Below are 24,769 nucleotides of genomic sequence, written 5' to 3' on the forward strand. Positions count from 1 at the left end.
GCACCTTAGGCCGCGTACACACGATCAGTCCTTCGGACCGTTGTCATCGGTTAACCGATGAAGCTGACTGATGGTCCGTCACGCCTACACACCATCGGTTAACTAACCGATCGTGTCAGAACGCGATGACGTAAAACACAACGACGTGCTGAAAAAAACGAAGTTCAATGCTTCCAAGCATGCGTCGACTTGATTCGGAGCATGCGCAGGTTTTTAACCGATGGTTTTGCATACTAACGATCGGTTTTGACCTATCGGTTAGGCGTTCACCGGTTGAATTTTAAAGCAAGTTGGCTTTTTTTAAACTTAAAGCGGGAGTTCACCCAATTCGTTTTTTTTTTCTCTTTTCCCCTTAGATGCATGCTCGTTTTGTCTAGGGGAATCGGCTAGTTGTTTTAAAATATGATCCGTACTTACCGTTTACGAGATGCATCTTCTCCGTCGCTTCCGGGTATGGGTCTTCGGGAGCGGGCGTTCCTTCTTGATTGACAGTCTTCCGAGAGGCTTCCGACGGTCGCATCCATCGCATCACTCGTAGCCGAAAGAAGCCGAACGTCGGTGCGGCTCTATACTGCGCCTGCGCACCGACGTTCGGCTTCTTTCGGAAAATCGTGACGCGATGGATGCGACCGTCGGAAGACTGTCAATCAAGAAGGAACGCCCAGTCCCGCAGCCCATACCCGGAAGCGGCGGAGAAGATGCATCTCGTAAACGGTAAGTACGGATCATATTTTAAAACAACTAGCCGATTCCCCTAGACAAAACGAGCATCCATCTAAGGGGAAAATGTGTTCTCTATGGGTGAACCTCCGCTTTAAGGTTAAATAACCTATGGGGCCCACACACGATCGGTTTTGACCGATGAAAACGGTCCATCAGACCGTTGTCCTCTGGCTAACCTATCGTGTGTACGCAGCCTTACTGATAGACGTGAATTGTAGAAATCCTATGTTTGTTTTTGTTTTTTCTTGCGTGCTGGTGCGCAGGTCATACCATTCCAGCTTAACATAACGTGCAGCAAACGTATCGTGAATAGGCCCTAAAAGTTTGTGCACCCCTTGAGGTGAAAGATTCCAATGCGAACAAGGTCTTTAGGTGGGATGTGGATGCAGGTTCTCTGATCCTGACACCTCTTGCCCTCTCTGAGCCTGATAACTTTTTCTCTCTCCCTCCCTCTCGTCCTTCTCACTTCCTCTCTCTCTCTCTTTTTCTCTGTGGTTACTCATATGACGTCAGGGGAGAGGCTCCAATTCTCTCTCCCTCCCAAAAATTCCTGCTCCCCCCTCCTTCCTCTCTCCTCCTCTCCCTCCACCCTCCCACAGATCACCCAGTCTGGTTTTAAAGGAAGGTAACAGCGAGACATGGCACTCTCTGCCCTGGCTACTAAAGAGACAGCTGGGCTACTACCAGCAAACCCCAGCCACTGACTATTCCTGGGCCTCGACATGCGGCTTATCACAGGTAAAAACTTTGCTCTCCATCTCTCTCTGTTCTTCTCTCCTCTGCAGATATCTGTGCAGGGCCGCCTAGCTCAGTACCTCCATCCCACAACTTTCCCACTCTATAATACCCCTCCGATGGGTCCATCATCCTGTAAGGGCTTCTATCTTCACCAGAACTTTTCTAGCCCCCTCCGGCTTACACACTGTGTTTACAATCAGCACACTTGGCCAACCAGGAGCCCTCTGCATGCAGGCAGCCCTCTCCGTTGGTGGATTTCCTTTAACTGTCACACTGTTGCCAGGTGACCCTGACTTCCAGGAACAGTCCCGGCTTTTCAGGATTTGTCCCTGGAAATCAACTTTCCTGGAAAAAGTTCCTCCGCTTTTCATCACAGATCAACTTCAGGGCAAAGTCGATTGTTTTTGGAAAGTTACATCCAGAACTTACTGTCTGTTTTATATATGGGATCCTATAGCACAATGGTTTACTTCCTAAAGAGGAGCAAAACTCAACAAAAAACTCAAGGAGAATGAAAGGATTTTAGAATAAAATTCAGAACGTAGAAAATATTTTACAGTTAAGATGGTACTGCTGTCTGTCTGTCTATCTATATATCAATTCCTGTTGTATTTTACGATCTATCCATATAAAACATGTATAATATATTCATCTATTTACGATTTTATCAATCTCTATTATTTCTTCCCATCTTTCAGGCTATTTGTATCTATCTATCTATCTATCTATCTATCTATCTATCTATCTATCTATCTATCTATCTATCTATCTATCTATCTACCTGTCTATCTATCTATCTCTTTCTACATCATATGTAATAATTACCTTATCTATAGATAGATAGATAGATAGATAGATAGATAGATAGATAGATATGTTACTGTTTACCTATCTATCTATCTATCTATCTATCTATCTATCTATCTATCTATCTATCTATCTATCTATCTATAGATAAGGTAATTATTACATATGATGTAGAAAGAGATAGATAGATAGATAGATAGATAGATAGATAGATAGATAGATAGATAGATAGATAGATAGATAGATAGATATGTTACTGTTTACCTATTTCTGTTTTTTTTTTTTCCTATTGTTCAATCTATCTACATCTATTATTTTATTATTGTTTAATCTAACTATTTTGAGATAGATAGATAGATAGATAGATAGATAGATAGATAGATAGATAGATAGATAGATATCTCTATTATATCTTTCTCAAAATAGTTAGATTAAACAATAATAAAATAATAGATGTAGATAGATTGAACAATAGAAAAAAAAACAGAAATAGGTAAACAGTAATCTATCTATCTATCTATCTATCTATCTATCTATCTATCTATCTATCTATCTATCTATCTATCTATCTATCTATCTATCTATCTATCTATCATATCTTTCTCAAAATAGTTAGATTAAACAATAATAAAATAATAGATGTAGATAGATTGAACAATAGGAAAAAAAAAACAGAAATAGGTAAACAGTAACATATGTATCTATCTATCTATCTATCTATCTATCTATCTATCTATCTATCTATCTAATGTCTTTCTATATCATATGTATTAACTTACATTAGATAGATTAATAGATAGATTGTTGGATAGGAAGATAGAATAGACATAGATTGATTGAAAGATATAATATAGACTGTCTGTCTGTCTGTCTATGTCTGTCTATCTATCTATCTATCTATCTATCTATCTATCTATCTAACTATCTACAATTATTTTATATTTCTGTTCTCTGTTCCCATCTTTCAATCTATCTATATCTATCTATCTTATCTATCTATCGTCTTAGATCTCTCTACATCATTTATAATAATTGAGATAGATATATCGATGCATAGATAGATAGTTGGATGAGAAGATAGAATAGAAATAGATAGATGGATATCTCTATAATATCTTTCTAATATCTTTCTATCTACAATTTTATCTATTTCTGTCTTCCTGGTTGTTTTTATCTATCTAGCCATTTATCTTTTTATCTAATCATATGTATTAACTGATGATGATCGATAGATAGATAGATAGATAGATAGATAGATAGATAGATAGATAGATAGATAGTCTGATATGAAGATAGAATAGAAATAGATTGATAGAAAGATATAATAATAAGATATCTATCTATTTATTTACTGTTTTTCTGTCTATTGATCCTTCTATCTATTTACATTTTTTTTCTATTTCTGTTCTCTCTTCCTATCTTTTAATGAATATCTGTCTGTCTGTCTATCTGTCTGTCTATCTGTCTATCTATCGATCTATCTTCTTATATCTCTCTACATCATATGTATTAATTTTTTTGTGGTTGAACTGGATGGACTTGTGTCTTTTTTCAACCTGACTAACTATGTAACATTAATTGAGACATATAGACAAGATGTCATATATGTTTATTAAGATAGATAGATAGATAGATAGATAGATAGATAGATAGATAGATAGATAGATAGATAGATAGATAGATATCGATATGGATAGATCTGTGTTTTGCACCTTCCTGTACAATGGCCGTGGATGTGATCTCCTTGCTGTAGTTGGTAGGTGGGCACACACAATGGAAATGGAAGTGTCTGGGAACAGGAGGAGGTGTTGTGCAGGTTGCTGGGCGTCTGTGTAGTTTTTCAGGGTGAAACATGAGAGGGGCCCTTGAGACAGACACTTGTAAGAAAGTGTCAGTATCAAAGACAGATTGTGACATCTCTCAGAGTTCCCCACCCATAGCACTGACAGGCAGCACTTTAAGATGCAGCTTGTGTTACTGGCTCACCTCCCCCGTCTTGCCCCGTCTTCCCCCTTTAAATCTTCTTTGGTATTTCAGACTCTGGGTGTCACACCTTGGTCCTGTCTACATTTGTCCACTCAACACTCTCTAAAGGCTAAAGCTTTGTGTAGAGATTGGCAAAATGCGTGTTTTGTTTTACTCTATTTTACAACAAAATGTTGCTGTTTTATTCAACAGAAGAGCCACGGGGTCATCCTAAAATTTTATTTAAAAATTCTGAGTTTCAAATGTCTCAATTCTGAGACGAAAAGTCTGAATTCTGAGACTAATGCCGCGTACACACGATCATTTTTCGGCATGAAAAAAAACAACGTTTTTTAAAACATCATTTAAAATGATCATGTGTGGGCTTCACATCTTTTTTCGGCTTCTGAAAAACGACAAAAAAAAAAATTCGAACATGCTGCATTTTTTCATGTCGTTTTTTTAGAATGTCGTTTTTCGTGTGCAAAAATGACGTTTTAACCCCGCGCATGCCCAGAAGCAAGTTATGAGACGGGAGCGCTTGTTCTGGTAAAACTACCGTTCATAATGGAGTAAGCACATTCATCACGATGCAACAGACAGAAAAGCGCAAATCGTCTTTTACTAACACGGAATCAGCTAAAAGCAGCCTAAAGGCGAATAGAACTTCCCCTTCAGAGTGCCGTCGTACGTGTTGTACGTCACCGCGCTTTGTTCATCATTTTTCAAAAACGATGGTGTGTGGGCAACATTGTTTTTAATGATGAAGTTGGAAAAACGTTGTTTTTTGGACATGCTGAAAAAAGATTTTTTTTTCATGCCGTATAAAAGTCTGAATTGTCTGAATTGTAAGATCAGAATTCCGAGTTCAGTCAGAATTCTCAGTTTCGTAGTCGGATTTCTAAGATTCAAAGTAATAATTCTGCCATTAAAAGTCTGAATTCTGAGATTAAAAGTCAGAATTGTTCTTGTTCATAGTCAGAATTCTAATTTTCAAAGTAATAATTCTGAGATTAAAAATCCAAATTCTCAGCTTCATAGTCAGAATTCTAAGATTAAAAGTAATAATTCTGAGATTAAAAGTCAGACTTCTGAGATTCAAAATCATAATTCTGAAATTTAAAGTCAGAATGGCTCTTCTGTATGCTGCACACAAATTAAGTGAAGTAAAATGGAGCTACAGTCTCGCCCCAAATAAAAAAAAAAAAATCAACAGCTACAAATACTTCAAATATAAGGACATTTACCTGTCCAATGATCCAGCGCTGTCCTCACCCAAGCCTATTCTTCAACTTAAAGCGGGAGTTCACCCGAAAAACAATTTTTAACATTAGATTGAGGCTCATTTTGTCTAGGGGAATCGGGTGTTTTTTTTTAAATCAAAGCCGTACTTACCGTTTTAGAGAGCGATCTTCTCCGCCGCTTCCGGGTATGGTCTTCGGGACTGGGCGTTCCTATTTGATTGACAGGCTTCCGACGGTCGCATACATCGCGTCACGAGTAGCCGAAAAATGAGCCTCAATCACAAAATGAGCCTCAATCTAATGTTGAAAAATTAGTTTTTGGGTGAACCTCGGCTTTAAGTTGAAGAATAGGCTTGGGTGAGGACAGCGCTGGATCATTGGACAGGTAAATGTCCTAATATTTGAAGTATTTGTAGCTGTTGATTTTTTTTTTTTTATTTGGGGCGAGACTGTTTCAGAAGGCTGCTGGGAATGGGGGGCTTAACTTCTGCTTGGTTCGCTGTGGTTTTCTGACCAGAGGTGTCCGCTTCGGATACCTGTCAAAAACACATACTCGCTCCCTCTCCCAAAAAGTGGCAATTGTTAAAGAGGAGGGGGGGATGCAAACAAGCAGAATTTCCCCTTTTGGATGGAGTTCTTCTTTAAAGGGTCACTAAAGGATTTTTTTTTTTAGCTAAATAGCTTCCTTTACCTTACTGCAGTCCTGGTTTCATGTCCTCATTGTTCGTTTTTGCTTTGATGTTGCTGTAATTCCTCTCTGTTCTGGACACTTCCTGGTTGTCTGTTTCCTGATCACCACAGTACTGGGAGATTTCTCACTGTGGTGACTAATCAAGAAGGTGTGAATACTGTGTGTCAGCACCAATCCAGTTTCGTTTTACAAAGCATCACTGCCCTCTATTGGCTCTTTGTCTCTGTACATCAGAGAACCAGGAAACAACAGCAAAAACGAAACTAAACTGCAGGTACATTATATGATTGTTTTTTATCTATTTTTAATAATTTTTAAAAGGAATCCGTTAACTATTATGTCTCTATACCCTGTAAACAGTCATTTCAGCAAAACATTTTTTTTCCTTTTAGTGACCCTTTAGGTAATAAAAAAAAAGTCAAATAAGAGGGTCTAAAATGAAAGGCTTTTCTGTTTACTTTTTCTGGCAGCCCCACTCCTGCCACGATTCTGACCTAGGCAAGAATAACATGTCCTGGTCCCAGGGGCCAACCGATGCATTGCATTGTTGTTGTCCAAGGGTGGCTTTATTGCTCCTCCAGAGATACAGTGAAGGAATGAGAGTAGCCTTCCAAGGACGGGAAGTGACTGGCAGGATCATCAAGTGAAAATAATGGAAAAAAACTCTAAAAATAGAAAACGAATGTAGCCATTTATTTAAGAGTTGGTAGGATGCAATACGTTACATTTTTGTTTTTTGGGTTTAAATGCTCAGTTTTCATGCCCTGTGATTTTCTGCCCTTATAATCAACTGCTTGGTGGCAGAATCTGTAATTTCATACAATATATTACCAAAAGTATTGTGGTGCCTGTCTTTACACGCACATGAACTTTAGTGGCATCCCAATCTTAGCCAGTTTTCCTGGCCAAATGCTGTCATGGTAGTTTTCCCAACGGGAAAACTGGTCGTGTGTACGAGGCATGATGCCGCATACACGATCATTTTTCAGCATGAAAAAAAAAGTAGTTTGTGTCCAAAAAACAAAGTTTTCCCAACTTCATCATTGAAACGACGTTGCCCACACACCATCGTTTTAAAAAAATGATCTAGCAAAGCGCGGTGATGTACAACACGTATGACGGCACTATAAAGGGGAAGTTCCATTCGCCTTTTGGCTGCTTTAGCTGATTCCGTGTTAGTAAAAGACAATTTGCGATTTTCTGTCTGTTACAGCGTGATGAATGTGCTTACTCCATTATGAACGGTAGTTTTACCAGAACGAGCGCTCCCGTCTCATAACTTGCTTCTGAGCATGTGCAGGTTTTTTACGTTGTTTTAGCCCACACGCGATCATTTTTTACAACCCGAAAAACGACATTGTTTAACCACTAGAGTACCGGGCCATCGTCAAATGACGGCTCCACGGTGACTCTGAATATTCAACAGGACGTCAATTGACGTCCTGTATTCCTGCGGCCACTGGGGGGCGCGCGAGCGGCGCGCGCGCGCCCGGCGCGTCCCCGAGATGCCGATGCGCGTGCCTGGCGGTCGCGATGTCCGCCAGGTACCCGCGATCGGTAACGACAGAGCAGGGACGTGGAGCTCTGTGTGTAAACACAGAGCTCCACGTCCTGTCAGGGGAGAGAGGAGACCGATCTGTGTCCCTTGTACATAGGGACATAGATCGGTCACCTCCCCCAGTCACCCCCCTTCCCCCACAGTTAGAACACTATACAGGTATACATATTAACCCCTCCCTCACCCCCTAGTGTTAACCCCTTGAATGCCAGTCACATTTATACAGTAATTAGTGCATATTTATCGCATTAATCGCTGTATAAATGTGAATGGCGCCAAAAATGTGTCCGATGTGTTCGCCGCAATGTCACGGTGAAAGTAAAAAAAATGCAAATCGCCGCCAATACTAGTAAAAAAATTAATAAAATAAAAATGCCATAAATCTATCAGCTATTTTGTAAACGCTATAACTTTTGCGCAAACCAATCAATATATGATCATTGCGATTTTTTTTTACCAAAAATATGTAGAAGAATACGTATCGGCCTAAACTGAGGGAAAAAAAACGTATTTTTTTTTTAAATTGTAATATTTATTAAATAAAAAAGTAAAAAATAGTGTTTTTTTTTTTTTAAATTGTCACTCTTCTTTTGTTTATAGTGCAAAAAATAAAAACCGCAGAGGTGATCAAATACCACCAAAAGAAAGCTCTATTTGTGGGAACAAAATGATAAAAAAATTGTTTGGGTACAGTGTAGCACGACCGCGCAATTGTCATTCAAAGTGCGACAGTGCTGAAAGCTGAAAATTGGCTTGGGCAGGAAGGGGCGTAAGTGCCCGGTATGGAAGTGGTTAAAACAACGTTAAAAAATGCAGCATGCTCGATTTTTTTTTTTTTGTCGTTTTTCAGAACCTGAAAAATGATGTGTAGCCTACACACGATCATTTTAAATGACGTTTTTGAAAAACTATGGGCCAGATTCAGATACATTTGCACTTGCGCCGCGTATCATTGAAACGCTACGCCGCCGTATCTTACCTGGCGGAATTTCGAATCCACAGCGAAATCGCGCCGAAAAGTTACGGCGGCGTAGTGTTTTTCTGGCGGCGTATTTGAAATTGGGCGGGTTGGGGGCATGCTTAATTTAAATGAAGCGCATCCCCGCGCCGAATGAACTGCGCATGCTCCGTTTTGAAATTTCCCGCCGTGCTTTTCGCGAAATGACGTCGCACCGATGTCATTTTTTGAACGTAGACGTGAGTTATGTCCTTTCCTATTCACGGACGACTTCTGCAAAAAAAAAAAAATGTAAATTTGACGCGGGAACGACGGCCATACTTTAACATGGCACGTCTATCTATACGCCACAGAATAGCAGCTTTAACTATACGCCGGGAAAAGCCGACTAGCGACGACGTAAGAGAATGCGACGGCCGCGCGTACCTTCGTGAATCGCCGGAAAAAGCTAATTAGCATACCCGACGCGGAAAACGACACGAACTCCAGCTAGCGGGCGCCGAAGTATTACACCTACGATCCGAAGGCGTACGAAGCCGTACGCCTGTCGGATCGAAGCCAAAAGCCGTCGTATCTTGGTTTGAGGATTCAAACGAAAGATACGACGCGGCAAATTTGAAAGTACGCCGGAGTATCAGTAGATACTCTGGCGTACTTTTTCTGTGAATCTGGCCCTATGTTTTTTTAATGCCGAAAAATATTCGTGTGTACGCGGCATCAGGGTCCTTGCACACAGTACTGATGTATGAATGCTGGATCTTCCTACCAGAAAGTTCCTGTGCAAAAAAAGCCAGCATGGTCCATATAGTTTGTATATGCATGGGGGTTCTCCTTACAATCCATACCAGACCTAAGGGCCTGGTATGCCCCTGGGGGGGAACCCATGCCGTTTTCTTATTTAAAATTTGGCGTGGAGTTCCCCCTCATAATTCATACCAAACGCCGCGGCTAGAATTGGCGGGAATCCAAGTCGGATCCCCGTAGCTTCTATGACGGCTTTTTCCCATCGCGGCGAGCCGGCTCGGCACTGGCTTCCGCGACGGGGCTCGTAGGTTGTCAATCTCGCCGAGAAAGGGAGCCAGATTGACACAATATCGCGGTCACCTACTGTACATGTAAGAAAAAATTCTTCTAGCTCCCAGAATGCCAGATAGTATAATTTAGGCCCCTTTCACATGGGGCATGTCCATTTTAACCACTTCAGCCCCGAGCCTGTATTTCAGACTCGGCGTTTACAAGTTAAAAAAAAATTTTTTGCTAGAAAAATACTTGGAGCCCCCAAACATTATATATATTTTTTTCTAACACCCTAGAGAATAAAAATGGCGGTCATTGCAATACTTTTTGTCACACGTATTTGCGCGGCGGTCTTACAAACGCACTTTTTTTTGGAAAAAAATCACTTTTTTTAATAAAAAAATAAGACAACAGTAAAGTTAGCACAATTTTTTTTTTTATATTGTGAAAGATAATGTTACGCCAAGTAAATTGATATCCAACATGTCACCCTTCAAAATTGCGCCCGCTCGTGGAATGGGTCAAACTTTTACCCTTAAAAATCTCCATAGGCGACGTTTAAAAAATTCTACAGGTTGCATGTTTTAAGTTTAAGTTAGGGCTAGAATTATTGTTCTTGCTCGAACGATCGTGGCGATACTGCTCATGTGTGGTTTGAACACCGTTTTCATATGCGGGCGCTGCTGACGTATGCGTTCGCTTCTGCGCACAATCTTGTCGGGACAGGGCGCTTTTTTTCTTGTTTATTTTACTTGATTTTATTTATTTTTACACTGTTTTAAAAATATATATATATTTGGGTCACTTTTATTGATAATAATGTAAACAATTTGAATAAATGACAACAAAATGGCCCTTTAGGAGCTATGGGCGGAAGTGACGTTTTGATGTCGCTTCCGCCCCGCTATGGTATGGAGACAGGTGGGGGACATCTTGCCCTCACTCATATCCATATCAAGCTAGGAAGAGGACCCAATTGCCTCCGACGGCTCCATAAGCGGCGGAGGGTTCGGGAGAGCGGCGGGATGGGGGGCCCTCTCGGTGATCTTGCGGTGAATCCGTCACAGAGACCACCATTATCGTTTACCAGACCGCCGCCTGAAGAGATGCCTGAAGAGATGGTTTCCCTCTTCAAAGTGCCAACATATATAGTCTTGCGGCTGTCGGTAAGCGGACTCCACTCGCTCAGTGGGGATCAATCCGCTGATCCCCACTGAGCAGGCGGTTGAAAAGTCTGTCCCCGCTGTGCAGAGAAGGACCTGTCAGAGTCCCGTTCTCCTCTATGGGGAGATCGGATGAAAACGGACTGCCTGTCCAATCCGCCAGACGGATGGAAAATGGGACCACCATCCATCTGGATTTGGCGGATCGGATATCGGGGCGTATGTCAGTGGACATGTCACCGCTGATATCATAGAGGTGAGTTGAGTGTCCGATCAGGTCAACCTGAAAAATGGACCTGATCGGACAACATGCATGAAAGGGACCTTACTCTTCAAGGGGGAGTTGTGACAAATGCGTAAAATACTAACCAGGAAGGCCCCTTTCACACAAAGGGTCTCATCAGGTCTGCCTGCCAGTTTTCACGTAGACCTGATTGGATGGTCCATGCACCCCTGTGGACCGAACTGGGGTGCATGGGCAAGGGGATCTTTTCTCCTCCGTCAAAGCGAATCGGATCAGAGAGCAGGTAGTAGTAAACGGCAATGGAGACCATTTAGACCTGATGGCCCATAGAACAGAACTGGCTGTGTCCTTGTCCTCTATTCATAAGCTGAGCGGGCACGGACCTGTCACCCGCCTGCTCTTCTCTGATCAGCAGGGGATCAGTGGACAGATCCTCTGCTGATCATAATGGATTCTGCACCGTGTGAAAGAATGGCCTCAGCTGTGCTCTCTACCCCTAGTGGGCTTAATCATTTAGGCAGCACACACTGCCCATACACCACTGCGGTGGTGTATAAACTGGCCACATAGGGGACAATTCATTTTGCTTTTGCATAGCCACCCAATTCTCCATCTGTCTCAATTTTTTTTACAAAATGTAATTTGGATACAGTGTTGCATGACAGTGTAATTGTCATTCAAGGTGTGACAGCCTAAAAGCAGAAATATGGCCTGGACTGAAAGGCGGTGTAACTGTCCGGAAATGAATGTTTTGCCACATATTTTCAATTGGATTTAGGTCTGGACTTTAACTGGGCCATTCTAATACATGAATATTCTTTGATCTAAACCATTCCATTGTAGCTTTGGCTGTATGTTTAGGGTCGTTGTCCTGCTGGAGGGTGAACCTCCGTTCCAGTCTCGAGTCTTTTGCAGACTCTAACAGGTTTTCTTCTAAGATTGCCCTGTATTTGGCTCAATCCATCAACTCTGACCAGCTTCCCTGTCCCTGCTGAAGAAAAGCACCCCCACAACATGATGCTGCCACCACCATGTTTCACGGTGGGGATTGTGCATTCAGGGACATATGCAATGTTAGATTTCCCCCACACATAGCGTTTTGCTTTTAGGCCAAAAAGTTAGATTTTGGTCTTATCTGACCATAGCACCTTCTCTTCCACATATAAAATATAGATGCGCTAATATTAACTTAAAAGGTGATAAAACGTACAAAGAAAACTAATCAGGGAGAACACTCCATAAACTGTGAATTACTAATATGTCCTTAATTAGTGCACAGTGATTAGCAGGATTCCATGCAGGGAAAAAATCACTCTCTTCAATCTGAATGCTAATCCAGCCCTCCACCGCTGTGATCAGATGATACAGGCACTCACAGACAGGGATTGCATGAAAGAAAAGAGAAAAAACCTCATTGCGCAATATTCGATGACAGATCAAAAATGTAATCAGAGCATTGACATATGCACTCACGAATCCCCACTTTCAGTAAAGCATGAAAAACGCCACTCAGTATGCTGTTTCCTCAGCTCGATCCGATGCACTCGGATTCGATTGCAGGCTCCTAACACATGAGTAAGTCGCGTGCCTGTGACGTAACGCGTAGGGAGGAGCCTGCGATCGAATCCGAGTGCATCGGATCGAGCTGAGGAAACAGCATACTGAGTGGCGTTTTTCATGCTTTACTGAAAGCGGGGATTCGTGAGTGCATATGTCAATGCTCTGATTACATTTTTGATCTGTCATCGAATATTGCGCAATGAGGCTTTTTCTCTTTTCTTTCATGCAATCCCTGTCTGTGAGTGCCTGTATCATCTGATCACAGCGGTGGAGGGCTGGATTAGCATTCAGATTGAAGAGAGTGATTTTTTCCCTGCATGGAATCCTGCTAATCACTGTGCACTAATTAAGGACATATTAGTAATTCACAGTTTATGGAGTGTTCTCCCTGATTAGTTTTCTTTGTACGTTTTATCACCTTTTAAGTTAATATTAGCGCATCTATATTTTATATGTTTCACTGTTTGGATTTGGTATCACTCAAGATAGCAGCTATATTATTTGGTTTTTTATTTAGGTGCACGTGGAATTGATTATTTAATTAGCGCTGTAGTATATTTTTCACACACCTTCTTCCACATGTTTGCTATGTCCCCCACATGGATTCTCGCAAACTGCAAACGGGGCTTCGTATGGCTTTCTTTCAACAATGGCTTCCTTTTTGCCACTCTTCCATAAAGGCCTGATTTGTGGAGAGCACGACTAATAGTTGTCCTGTGGACAGATTCTCCCACCTGATCTGTGGATCTCTGCAGCTCCACTAGGCTTTTTGGCTGCTTCTCTGAGAAATGCTCTTTGTCCGGCCTGTCAGTTTAGGTGGACGGACATGTCTTGGTAGGTTTGCAGTTGTGCCATACTCTTTCCATATTCGGATGATGGATTGAACAGTGCTCTGTGAGATGTTAAAAGCTTGGGATGATTTTTTACAATCTAACCCTGCTTTAAACTTTTCCACAACTTTATCCCGACCTGTCTGGTGTGTTCCTTGGCCTTCATGATTCTGTTTGTTCACTAATGTTCTCTAACAAACCTCTGAGGGCTTCACAGAACAGCTCTATATACACAGAGATTAAATTACACACAGGTGGACTCTATTTACAAATTAGGTGACTTCTGAATGGCAATTGGTTCCACTAGATTTTAGTTAGAGTATGAGAGTAAAAGGGGCTGAATACAAATGCACGCCACACTTTTCCCATATTTATTTGTAAAAAAAAAAAAATTGAAAACCATTTATCATTTTCCTTCCACTTCACAATTATGTGCCATTTTTGTGTTGGTCTATCACATACAATCCCAATAAAATACATCTACGTTTTTGGTTGTTACATAGTTGGTAAGGCTGAAAAAAGACAATAGTCAGTCCAGTTCAGCCTGTGAAGGTGTATGTGTATCAGTGTCTATAATTTTGCATATCCCAGTGTGTTATAACATGACAAAATGTGTAAAAATTTAAGGGGTATGAATAATTTTTCATGGCACTGTAGGTGTGAACCAGGCCTTACTGTGCCATGCGCTGGTTGGGTTGGAGGGCTTTTTTATTGCTTTAGTCCCTTCTCGACATAAACTGTATGGTTATACTGTCTCTTTTATAAATTCAGAAATAAAACAATGTGATCATGTGACATGAGTTTAGAAACTGATTTGATTGCACGATAATTAGTTTATATTTAGAGTGGAGTTTTGTTTAATGGATCTATCAGGGTTTTATTTATGGAACTCTGGCCCAGATTCACAAAGCACTTACGCCGACGTATAACAAGATACGCCGACGTAAGTGCAAATGTGCGCCGTCGTATCTGTGCGCCGGACCCACAAACTAAGATGCGCCTAAAAACATGCTTCATCCCGCCGATGTAACTTGCCTACGCCGGCGTAGGGTGGGCGCACATTTAGGCTGGACGCATGGTGGCACTTCCATTGATTAGCCATTCAAATATGCAAATGAGTGAAATACGGCGATTCACGAACATACGTGCACCCGACGCAGTGCGCGTAAGTTGTACGTCCGGCGTAAAGTTATTACCCATAAAGGAGGTGTAACCCAGCAGCAGACATGCAAAGGTCTGCACCAGGGAACACAATCCGGCGTATTTTACATTGGACGTGTCTGGCTGGGCTTAGGTTACGTTCACGCCGTACGCAGTGATCCGGCGTAGTTTAGGCAGTTGTTCCGACGTGGTTGTGAGCATGCGCATGGGGATGCGTCCACGTCTTGGCGCATGCGCAGTTCGTGATACGTATCTGCCCATCATTTGCATGGGGTCACGTCTCATTTGCATGGCTCACGCCCACTTCCACCTACGCCCGCGTACGCCTTCGAAACCCAGCCCAGCGTTGGGAGCACTGGCTTTGTGAATTCCATGCTTGCCTCTCTGCGCTGTGTTGGCGTAGCGTACATTGTTTGCACTACGGCGGCGTAATGTGCGCCCGCTCTCTGTGAATCTGGGCCAATGTGTTTATTTAAGTGCATGCTTCTGCTTTAACAGGTTGCAACAATATAGCAAATGTTGCCAATCCTGTTGAAATTATGCAAACGATTACTGTACTACTTTAGTGTGATTTTTTTTTTTTTTTTGGACCCATACAATATGCAAACCACATCCAAAATGCAACAAAGGTGCAAAAAAAATCGGATCAGAATCAGATCACAGTACTGTAGTGTGAACCTAGCCCTAGGCTCCTTTCACACAAGCTGTATCATTTACCACTCCCCCAGAAAAGCCATCTGCCGTGGAGGAGGCTAGAATGCAACGCTGTGGCCTCCTGTTTTTTTTTTTTTTTTTTTTTTTTTTTTTTAACGACAATTGGAAATGTTAAACTGTGGGATCATGCTGCAACTGCGAGTACGCCGGTGTATCTACTGATACGCCGGCGTACTTTCAAATTTCCCGCGTCGTATTGTTGTTTTGAATCCTCAAAACAAGATACGACGGCTTCTGGGTTAGATCCGACAGGTGTACGTCTTTGTACGTCTTCGGATCTAAGATGCAATTCTTCGGCGTCCGCTGGGTGGCGTTCACGTCGTTTTCCGCGTCGGGTATGCAAATTAGATATTTCCGAAGATCCACAAACGTACCGTTGCATTTTTTTACGGCGTCTCTAGTCGGCTTTTTCCGGCGTATAGTTAAAGCTGGTATTTTGTCGCGTATAGTTAGACTTGCTATGTTAAGTATGGCCGTCGTTCCCGCGTTTTAATTTGAATTTTTTTTTTTTTGTTTGCGTAAGTCGTCCGTGAATCGGAATGGACGTAATTCACGTCTATGTTTAAAAAAATGACGTCCTTGCAACGTCATTTAGCGCAATGCACGGCGGGAAATTTAGGGACGGTGCATGCGCAGTTCATTCGGCGCGGGGACGTGCTTCATTTAAATGAAACACGCCCCCTAATCGCCTTTTTGAATTCCGCGCCCTTACGCCGCCAGAGATAGACTACGCCGCCGTAACTTACGGAGCAAATTCTTTGGGGATTCGAACCTGCCAAAAGTAAGTTACAGCGGCGTAGCGTATCTCACATACTCTGCGCCCATCTATTTGTATGTGGATCTGCCCTTTGGTCCACAGTTATGGTAAGATAACGTCCACAAACATGGGGAAAAGTAGTGACCCATGTCAAACTCTGCATGCGGTGGTAAAATTGCCACAATGCAAAGTTTTGGCAATGTTTACTGCTCCAAGCGACACCATATCTGCTAGTAGGTGAGCGGTTGGGGGGGTGGTTAAAAACATGTATCAACTGCCGGTTTTTAACCACTTCAGCCCCAGACCATTTTGCTGGTCAATGACCGTGCTACTTTTTGCGATTCGGCACTGCGTCACTTTAACTGACAATTGTGCGGTCGTGCGACGTGGCTCCCAAACAAAATTGGCGTCATTTTTTTCCCCATAGAGCTTTCTTTTGGTGGTATTTGATCACCTCTACAGTTTTTATTTTTTGTGCTATAAACAAAAATAGAGCGACAATTTTGAAAAAAATATAATATTTTTTACTTTTTGCTATAATAAATATCCCCCAAAAATATCCAAAAAAACTGTTTTTTTCCTCAGTTTAGGCCGTATTCTTCTACATATAAGCGCTTATTGATTGGTTTGCACAAAAGTTATAGCGTCTACAAAATAGGGGATGTTTTTTTGGCATTTTTATGATTTTTTTTTTTTTTTTACTAGTAATAGCGGCGAACAGCGATCCGATGGACTTGTTTCATCGGATATTCCGATCATGAGTGTGCCCCATCGGACTTTTTTTTCCATCGGAGTAAAAAAAATAGAACATGTTTTAAATTTTTCCGATGGGAAATTCCGATCGTCTGTGTGGAATTCCGTCAGAGAAAAATCTACGGAAGCATTGAGCTTAATTTCTCTCGGCTCGTCGTAGTGTTGTATGTCACCGCGTTTTGGACGGTCGGAATTTAATCTGACAGTGTGTATGCAAGACAGCTTGAATGGAATTCCGATGAAAAAAAAACATTGGATACTCCAATTGTGTGTACGTGGCATTAGGCTTGGTCTTAGAAGACTTTTCTGATCTTGACTCGGAACTATAACATTTTGTCAAGACTGATAGACCCGAAGTGACAGAGATGGGAGGTTTGCAGACTCTGAGTGGAGGCATTGGAATTATGGCTTGTTATATGTACAGGCCCGTCGCTACAGGACAGGCAAAACAAACAATTGCTTGGGGCCCCGAGCTGGCATGGGGCCCCCAACTTCCCCTTCCCAGGATGTAGCCGAGCTCCTCTTCCTTCCACCTGGAGTCCTGTCAGTCCGGCCGGGTACCGCGCGTGGTACAGGAGACTCAGTTTCCTGTTCACGGCCGGACTGACAGGAAGTGAACTATCTGATAGGGGACTGGGGAAGAGACAGGGAGAAGAGGAGCTCGGCCACGCTACAGCGGCAGCCTACAGGGAAGAAGGGGAGGTAAGAATAGAAAGAAAATTTAGTGTAGCGCTAATGTAGGCTTTGCATGCGGGGGGGGGGTGCTTGGGGGCCCCCATTTTGCTTGGGGCCCCCAAATTCCCTCAAACGGCCCTGTATATGTACTAAGGTCTACAAAGGCAAGATCTCATCTATTGAAGCCACTGAAAAGGTACAATAAGCAGCAAAAGTGTCCAAGACTCTTTGAAGAGGAGTTGATCTAGCTCTAGATAGAGGAAGATTTCACTTTGCATTTGTTTTTATGTGCAACAGCCTTTGTTGCCCTTCTGTCTGAACGAGCCCTTCAGGCATCACGTAGATTTCCTTGATGCAGCTCAGCATTGCAGACTCATAATTAAAATGCATGTATTCTAAAATTGCAAGACCCTATTTTGCGACTGTTCCTGCCTTTTCCATGCTGAACTCATGTGATTATGCATGATTTTAGCTCCCGACCCGCACATATGTGAACCTGGCCTAAGTGGAAACATGCCTTACATTTATGTACAAAATACACAGTAAACATTTATACTATACACAAAGTATAACGAGAACAACAAAATACACAGCTTCTCCACCCATCTTTGATCATGGACTCCAGCAGAATGATATGCAGTCTTTATCTGCTGCATTCTACATAATGCCCCATACCAACTGTTCAGTGTCTGCTTCCAATCACTGCCAATCCCTTCGTTGGCTGCCACTCACACAACTCACACAACAAATTAAATTAAAATACTAACAACCTACAAAGCCATCCACAACTCGGGCTCCAGCTGCATCACTAACCCAGTCTCAAAATACCAACCTAATTTTTCTCTTCGCTCCTCCCATGCTAGCCTCCAAGACTTTCCCGAAGTCTTTCCCATCCTATGAAACTCTCTACCCCAATCTGTCCGACTATCTCTTACTCTGTCCACTTTTAGACTATCCATGAAAACCCTCCTCTTCATAGAAACATATCCTGCCTAACAACTGTATTTTCACCTTCTCCATCAATTCATCCCCCACCTTTATTACATTTTGTATCCCTTGACCCCCCCCATCTTAAGCCGGGTACACACTAGTAGTTTTTTTTTCCGTTCAACCCAGCGGGCTGAATGAAAAAAAAAACTGAAAAGCTCAGGAGTAGCCGCAATACTAACAATCCGATGTTAATACAGTGATCTCCCCTGCTGTGCTATTGGCTGAGAGTGCTGATCTAGAGCCGATCCACAGAATTTTTTTGGTGATTCACCTTTGACAGAAGCCGGACGTTCAGCTGGCTTTTGTCAGACCGGCTGCCGCACACACAGGCTAATTGTTGGCTGGTTTGTGTTGAACCCACCGATGCAGCTGATATGATATTCAGCCCTTGTGTCCCAGGCTTTAGATTGTTGTAAGCTCGAACAAGCAGAACCCTTTGATTCCTCCTATATTGAATTGTATTGGAACTGTACTGTCTGCCCTCTTGTTGTAAAGTGCTGTGCAAACCGTTAGCACTATATAAATCCTGAATAATAATAATAAATTATGCTGGAAGACGTCATCTCTGACGAAGCATGTAGGGCGTTGCTGATGTCATCACGTTTACACTGACCCCTGAAGCGCCGGTGTACTATATTTGCCGGCAAAGAGATTATTATTGGGCTTATTTACTGCATACGCATGTAAGTGCAATTTTAAATGTTTTAAATAACAATAACTGATTTTACACTATTGGAGCGCTTTTTTCCCTATATATCTTGATTTTTGGTAATCGTTGTGACTGGCCTGGAGACAAGTAGTTGGAGCTGTGTTCCATAGAATCGCATTTCCATCTATAACATCCCATAGAGGGTTTGACCACTCTAGAGATGGAGGGTCAGTAGGATCTGGTAAGCGCCCTTATTGTCTGAGGTGGTGGATTTCACAGAAGGAGTTTCTATTATACTTAGTGCTGGATTTCTTGATGAACTTTTGTTTCCTTCAATAATTGACATTTTTCACGTGGACTATTTTCACAATATGTAGTTATGATTCAGCGAACATGTTCAGCAAGTCAGGGCAAGGCCCATAGGTACTTTACACTTATGTCAAGCACGTAGTAAATAGGAGTTGTTAAGACAACTAATAGTTGCATATGAGAGGCAATATAGCTTGTAGTAAATAGGTGTAAATAGGTGGTGTAGAGACAACTAATAGTTGCATATGACAGGCAATATAGCTCAGCTTATTAGGCAGTATATGTTAGCGGTAGCAACTAGTAATTGCACAGCAATCTGCGAAAGTACAACAGTCAGTCCCAAGTAGCAAGATGATAGAAAATAAGCCAGGATTAATATAGGACTTGTATGACAGCAATATGTGTAGCAGATCTTCTTAAGGCACTACAAGTAACACAATGTCTACTTATCCGTTTGCAGGGCTTCAGGCCATGGGATCCTGTAGTGTAAGATGTGAGCAGCAAGGCTGGGATTCCGTAGTATAGAGCAGGCATCCAGGATGGCTTGGTCTGCAGCTTTGGGATGGCTGGTACCTGTAGTCCTATAGCAGCCAAGCTGGCTACAGCCGACAATAATAGAACAGGGCTTGTGTTTAAGCTGAATGCCTTTATAGGCAAGTGACCAGGTGCAGTGCATCGCACTGAATTCAAGAAAACCGCCGTGAGTAGCGGCACACTTCCGCGTTCCAAGCTGGAACGCATGCGGCGCCGCGCGATGACGTCATTGCACGGTCGCCGTAATGCGTTCCAGCGTGAAACGCATTACACAAAATAGGCACCGTGAGGAGCGCCTGTTACAATCAGTCAACTTGGGTGCTCTTGATCAAGGTCATCTGCTGATCTGAGAACTGTAGTGGGGACTTTTAATGGCAACTATAATCACATGTAGTGTTTACTCACTGTGTTTCCGGCATTGTGGTGTCTCGTAGCAGTGACACCTATGCCGAAATCAGGCGATAGAGTCTCCCCCAGCCCCTCTCACTTCACATTCCTCACCAGTCAGCTGACCTCTAGTCTTTGCCCCCCAGCCATGCCGTGAACTGAATGGGCGGCTGCAAAGAGGCTGAGTGGTTGGCCATAGGCTCCAGGAACAGTTCAGCTGGGCGCCTGCAAAAAGGCTGGGAGAGCGATGCAGGCTTCAGGAACAGCCCAGGATTGACCCCTGGCAAATCATCATTCGACCCCCGGGTTGAGAACCACTGCCCTAGAGTTTCCCGTCTAACCAGACCTACCTTCCTGTACTGTAATTTGCTGAAACATTACTCTATTTAACTCCCTTGTTCTGTATATTTTACTTCTTGTCCCTCTTCTCCCTGTTTCCTCTCGTTATTACAGAGTGCACATGTGCTTCCCATTACATGTAAAAACAGAGTGAGGAACCAAAATAAGAGAGATAGAGGTGTCTAAAAAAAAAGCAAGAGCAAAAGAAAATCGGCCCTAGGATTTATTTATTTTTAAAATTATTTTCAAAATTCCATCTCTGTGACATCATTCAGTTTTATGTTGTTTTTCCGCACAAAATTGCCGCAGTTAGCCAGCTATGGTGGATCCGCGTGTTCGGAACAGCCTTTAGGGAGTAAGACTTTCAACAATTGGGCCGAAAGCCACTAGTGGCCCTCAAAGTTTTTGCTTTTTTACAGCTCTTGAGGGGTCAACATAACCTCCAGGTTTTTTTTTCTTTTCTGTTTCTTAAATGTGCTAGATGTTCCTTGGATTGTATCAGTTTATATTCCGAAAGAGAGTCATTGGAATGGTTCTATAAGATATTCGCAAAAAAAAATAAAAAAATTAAGTACACAGATTGACATAGTCAGCTCTAGGAAGAAAACTTTTTACAAAAACATTGTTCAATTTTTCTATATACGGTAATTAAATGCTTTTTATCACTACCAAAGAATATTGTTGATATAGACAACCTAAAGAAAACATATATTTTGGCCACACAGGAAAAAGCAACTTGAGGCTGGGTTCACATATATGCAAATTTAACTACTTAAGACCCGGAACCAAAATGCAGCTAAAAGACCTTACCCCTTTTTACGATTCGGCACTGCGTCACTTTAACTGACAATCGGTCGTGCGACGTGGCTCCCAAACAAAATTAGCGTTGTTTTTTTCCCACAAATAGAGCTTTCTTTTGGTGGTATTTGATCACCTCTGCAGTTTTTATTTTTTGCGCTATAAACAAAAATAGAGCGACAATTATGAAAAAAATGCAATATTTTTTACTTTTTGCTATAATAAATATCTACCAAAAATATTAAATTTTTTTTTCTCAGTTTAGGCAGATGCGTATTCTTCTACCTATTTTTGGTAAAAAAAATCGCAATACGCGTTTATCGGTTGGTTTTTTGTGCAAAATTTATAGCGTTTACAAAATAGGGGATAGTTTTATTGCATTTTTATTATTTATTTTTTTTACTACTAATGGCGGCGATCAGCGATTTTTTTCGTGACTGCGACATTATGGCGGACACTTCGGACAATTTTGACACATTTTTGGGACCATTGTCATTTTCACAGCAAAAAATGCATTTAAAATGCATTGTTTATTGTAAAAATTACAATTGCAGTTTGGGAGTTAACCACAGGGGGCGCTGATGGGGTTATGTGTGACCTGAAGTGTGTTTACAACTGTAGGGGTGTGTGGCTGTAGGTGTGACGTCATCGATTGTGTCCCCCTATAAAAGGGATGACACGATCAATGCTGCCGCCACAGTGAAGAACGGGGAAGCCGTGTTTACACACGGCTCTCCCCGTTCTTCAGCTCCGGGGACTGATCGCGGGACTCCAGTGGCAATCGGGTCCGCGAGTCCCGCGGTCACGGAGCTTCGGACCGGGTCGCGGGAGCCTGCCGCAGGCGCGTGTCCGCGACCCACAGCTGGGTACTAGTACAGGACGTACCTGTACGTACATGTGCCCAGCCGTGCCATTCTGCCGACGTATATGTGCAGGAGGCGGTCCTTAAGTGGTTAATGTGTTTTAAACCGCATCCAATTCACATGATATGTGAATGCGACTGACTCTCAATGGAGCCGATTCACACTTGTCCGGGCCAGCCGCGGTTTAAAAAAAGGGTCCTGTGTGTTTTTGGGTCCGGTTCAGGTGCAAATTCAGGCAAAAATTTCCACCTAAATCGCATCTGAATTAGTCGATAGAAACACAACGGACCCGGAATGCAAACCGCAGCCGCACATATGTGGACCCACATCTATGCAGGTTGCTGTTTGCATATTGCAGGTGCATTTTGCATTTTTTCAATACACGCTTTTGATCCATTGAAGTCTATGGAACCAAAAACCAGAAAAAGTCCCTGGCCCTTTCCATAAAATGCACAGATGTGTACTACATCCATAGGAAAAAAGGGGGGGGACCACCCGAAGGTGTTTGGGACTTTAAATGAGAATACCTCTGTGATGTATCTCCATCCTTGTGTCTTGGACTTTATATGAGATTACATCCATACTATATCTCCATCCCATACATCCATAGGAAGCAATGTTAATTGGACTGTAGTGTATTTCCGCAAAACTGAGAATCAGGCCTATGGCTCCATTCACACCTATGCATGTTGCTTTTGAGCGTTTTTGAAGTGCTTTTTGTGGTGCTTGCTGCGTATTAGCATTTTTTTTTTTTTTGCCATGCAAATCGTGGTAAAAACGTGGCAAAATCGCGGTACTTGTGTTTTGGAATGCTAGTCCATTGAACAGGCACAAAAAAGCATTGATGTGAATATGTTCCATAGGAACCCATGTTAAAAAATGTCCCTGCATTTCTGCAAAATGCAACAATCGAGCCTTAAAGCGGTAGTTCCCCCTCAAAAGAATTTTTAAGATTAGATTCATGCTCATTTTGTCTAGGGGAATCGGCTAGTTTTTTTTAAAAACGAAGCAGTACTTACCGCTTTAGAGATACATCTTCTCCGCCGCTTCCGGGTATGGTCTTCGGCACTGGGCGTTCCTTCTTGATTGACAGGCTTCCGACAGTCGCATTTATCGCGTCCAGATTTTCCAAAGTAGCCGAACGTCGGTGCGCAGGAGCCGTATAGAGCCGCGCCGACGTTCGGCTTCTTTCGGCATCTCGTGACGCACTGTATGCGTCGGTCGGATGCCTGTCAATCAAGTAGGAACGCCCAGTCCCGACCATCATACCCGGAAGCGGCGGTGAGAACACATATAGGAAACGGTATGTACGGACGTATTTTTTTATAAAAAACAGCCGATTCTAATAGTCATTAATCTCATAAATGCAATGTTAAAAGTTTATTTTTAGGGGAACCTCCACTTTAATGTGTTATCAAGTGCAATGCACTTAGTGCTTTTTGCATTTTGCAGATTTGCACTACAGAAAGTGTTCCATAAGAAAAGCACTACAGTGGAACCTTGAATTATGAGCATAATCTGTTCCAGGAGAATGCCAAAACGCCAAAACGAGTTTCCCCATAGAAGTCAATGAAAATAATTAGTTCCGCATTGACTTTCTATGGCATGCAATACTGCATGTGGCTAGAGGTGGGGGGCACCGGAGAGCCTCGGAAATACTTGCGGACAGCTTGGCATAGTGCGAAACGCGTCAGCTGTTTTACTCCCGTGTTGTGTGCTGTGACTTGTAGTGCATTTTTCCTTTTTTAAATAAAGACAACCATCAAGGTTTTTTGGAGTGCGGCTGTCCATATTTTCTTTTTCCATTTACAGCTTGGCTGTACTCTGAAACCCTCGGAAAGGCTTGGGAACTGAGTATTTCCAAACGGCTCCGCTCAGCTCCAATCGGCTCCGGCGCCCCCCGCACCTCTGGCCAAATGCGGTACTGCACACCGCATTGGCTTGAATCCTGCTTGTTTTGTGAGTCAGGATTTAAAAAAAAAAGTGTATGTATTGCGAAACACTCGCAATCCGAGGTTTCACTGTATTAAGTTGTTTCTCGTACCTGGATTATTCCATGAGATAGGTTTGTAGACTGATAGCCGGATTCAGGTAGAGCAGCGCTTCTTTGTACCGGCGTAGCGCAGGTCATTTACGCTACGCCGCCGCAAGTTAGAGAGGCAAGTGCTGTATTCACAAAGCACTTGCGTCCTAAGTTACGGCAGCGTAGCGTAAATGTCCCGGCGTAAGCACGCCTAATTCAAATTGGGAAGAGGTGGGCGTGTTTTATGTTAATAAGGCATGACCCCACGTAATTGACGTTTTGATCGTACGGCGCATGCGCCGTCCGTGGACGCATCCCA

The 24,769-nt window shown here is 42.5% G+C and overlaps 1 protein-coding gene across 1 annotated transcript in view; it reads left to right on the forward strand.

Annotated features, from left to right (window-relative positions):
• The first annotated feature begins 1,298 nt into the window (after nt 1–1,298).
• The window catches only part of CLCF1 (cardiotrophin like cytokine factor 1), a 103,070-nt gene continuing 79,599 nt past the window's right edge, over nt 1,299–24,769 (forward strand). Inside the window, exon 1 of the mRNA XM_040321004.1 lies at nt 1,299–1,461. Within this exon, the coding sequence (XP_040176938.1) occupies nt 1,446–1,461 (16 nt within the window). The 5' untranslated portion in view covers nt 1,299–1,445. The remainder of the gene's footprint in view (nt 1,462–24,769) is intronic.

Source organism: Rana temporaria, chromosome 8 (assembly GCF_905171775.1).
Source record: "Rana temporaria chromosome 8, aRanTem1.1, whole genome shotgun sequence".
NCBI classification, from domain to species: Eukaryota; Metazoa; Chordata; class Amphibia; order Anura; family Ranidae; genus Rana; species Rana temporaria.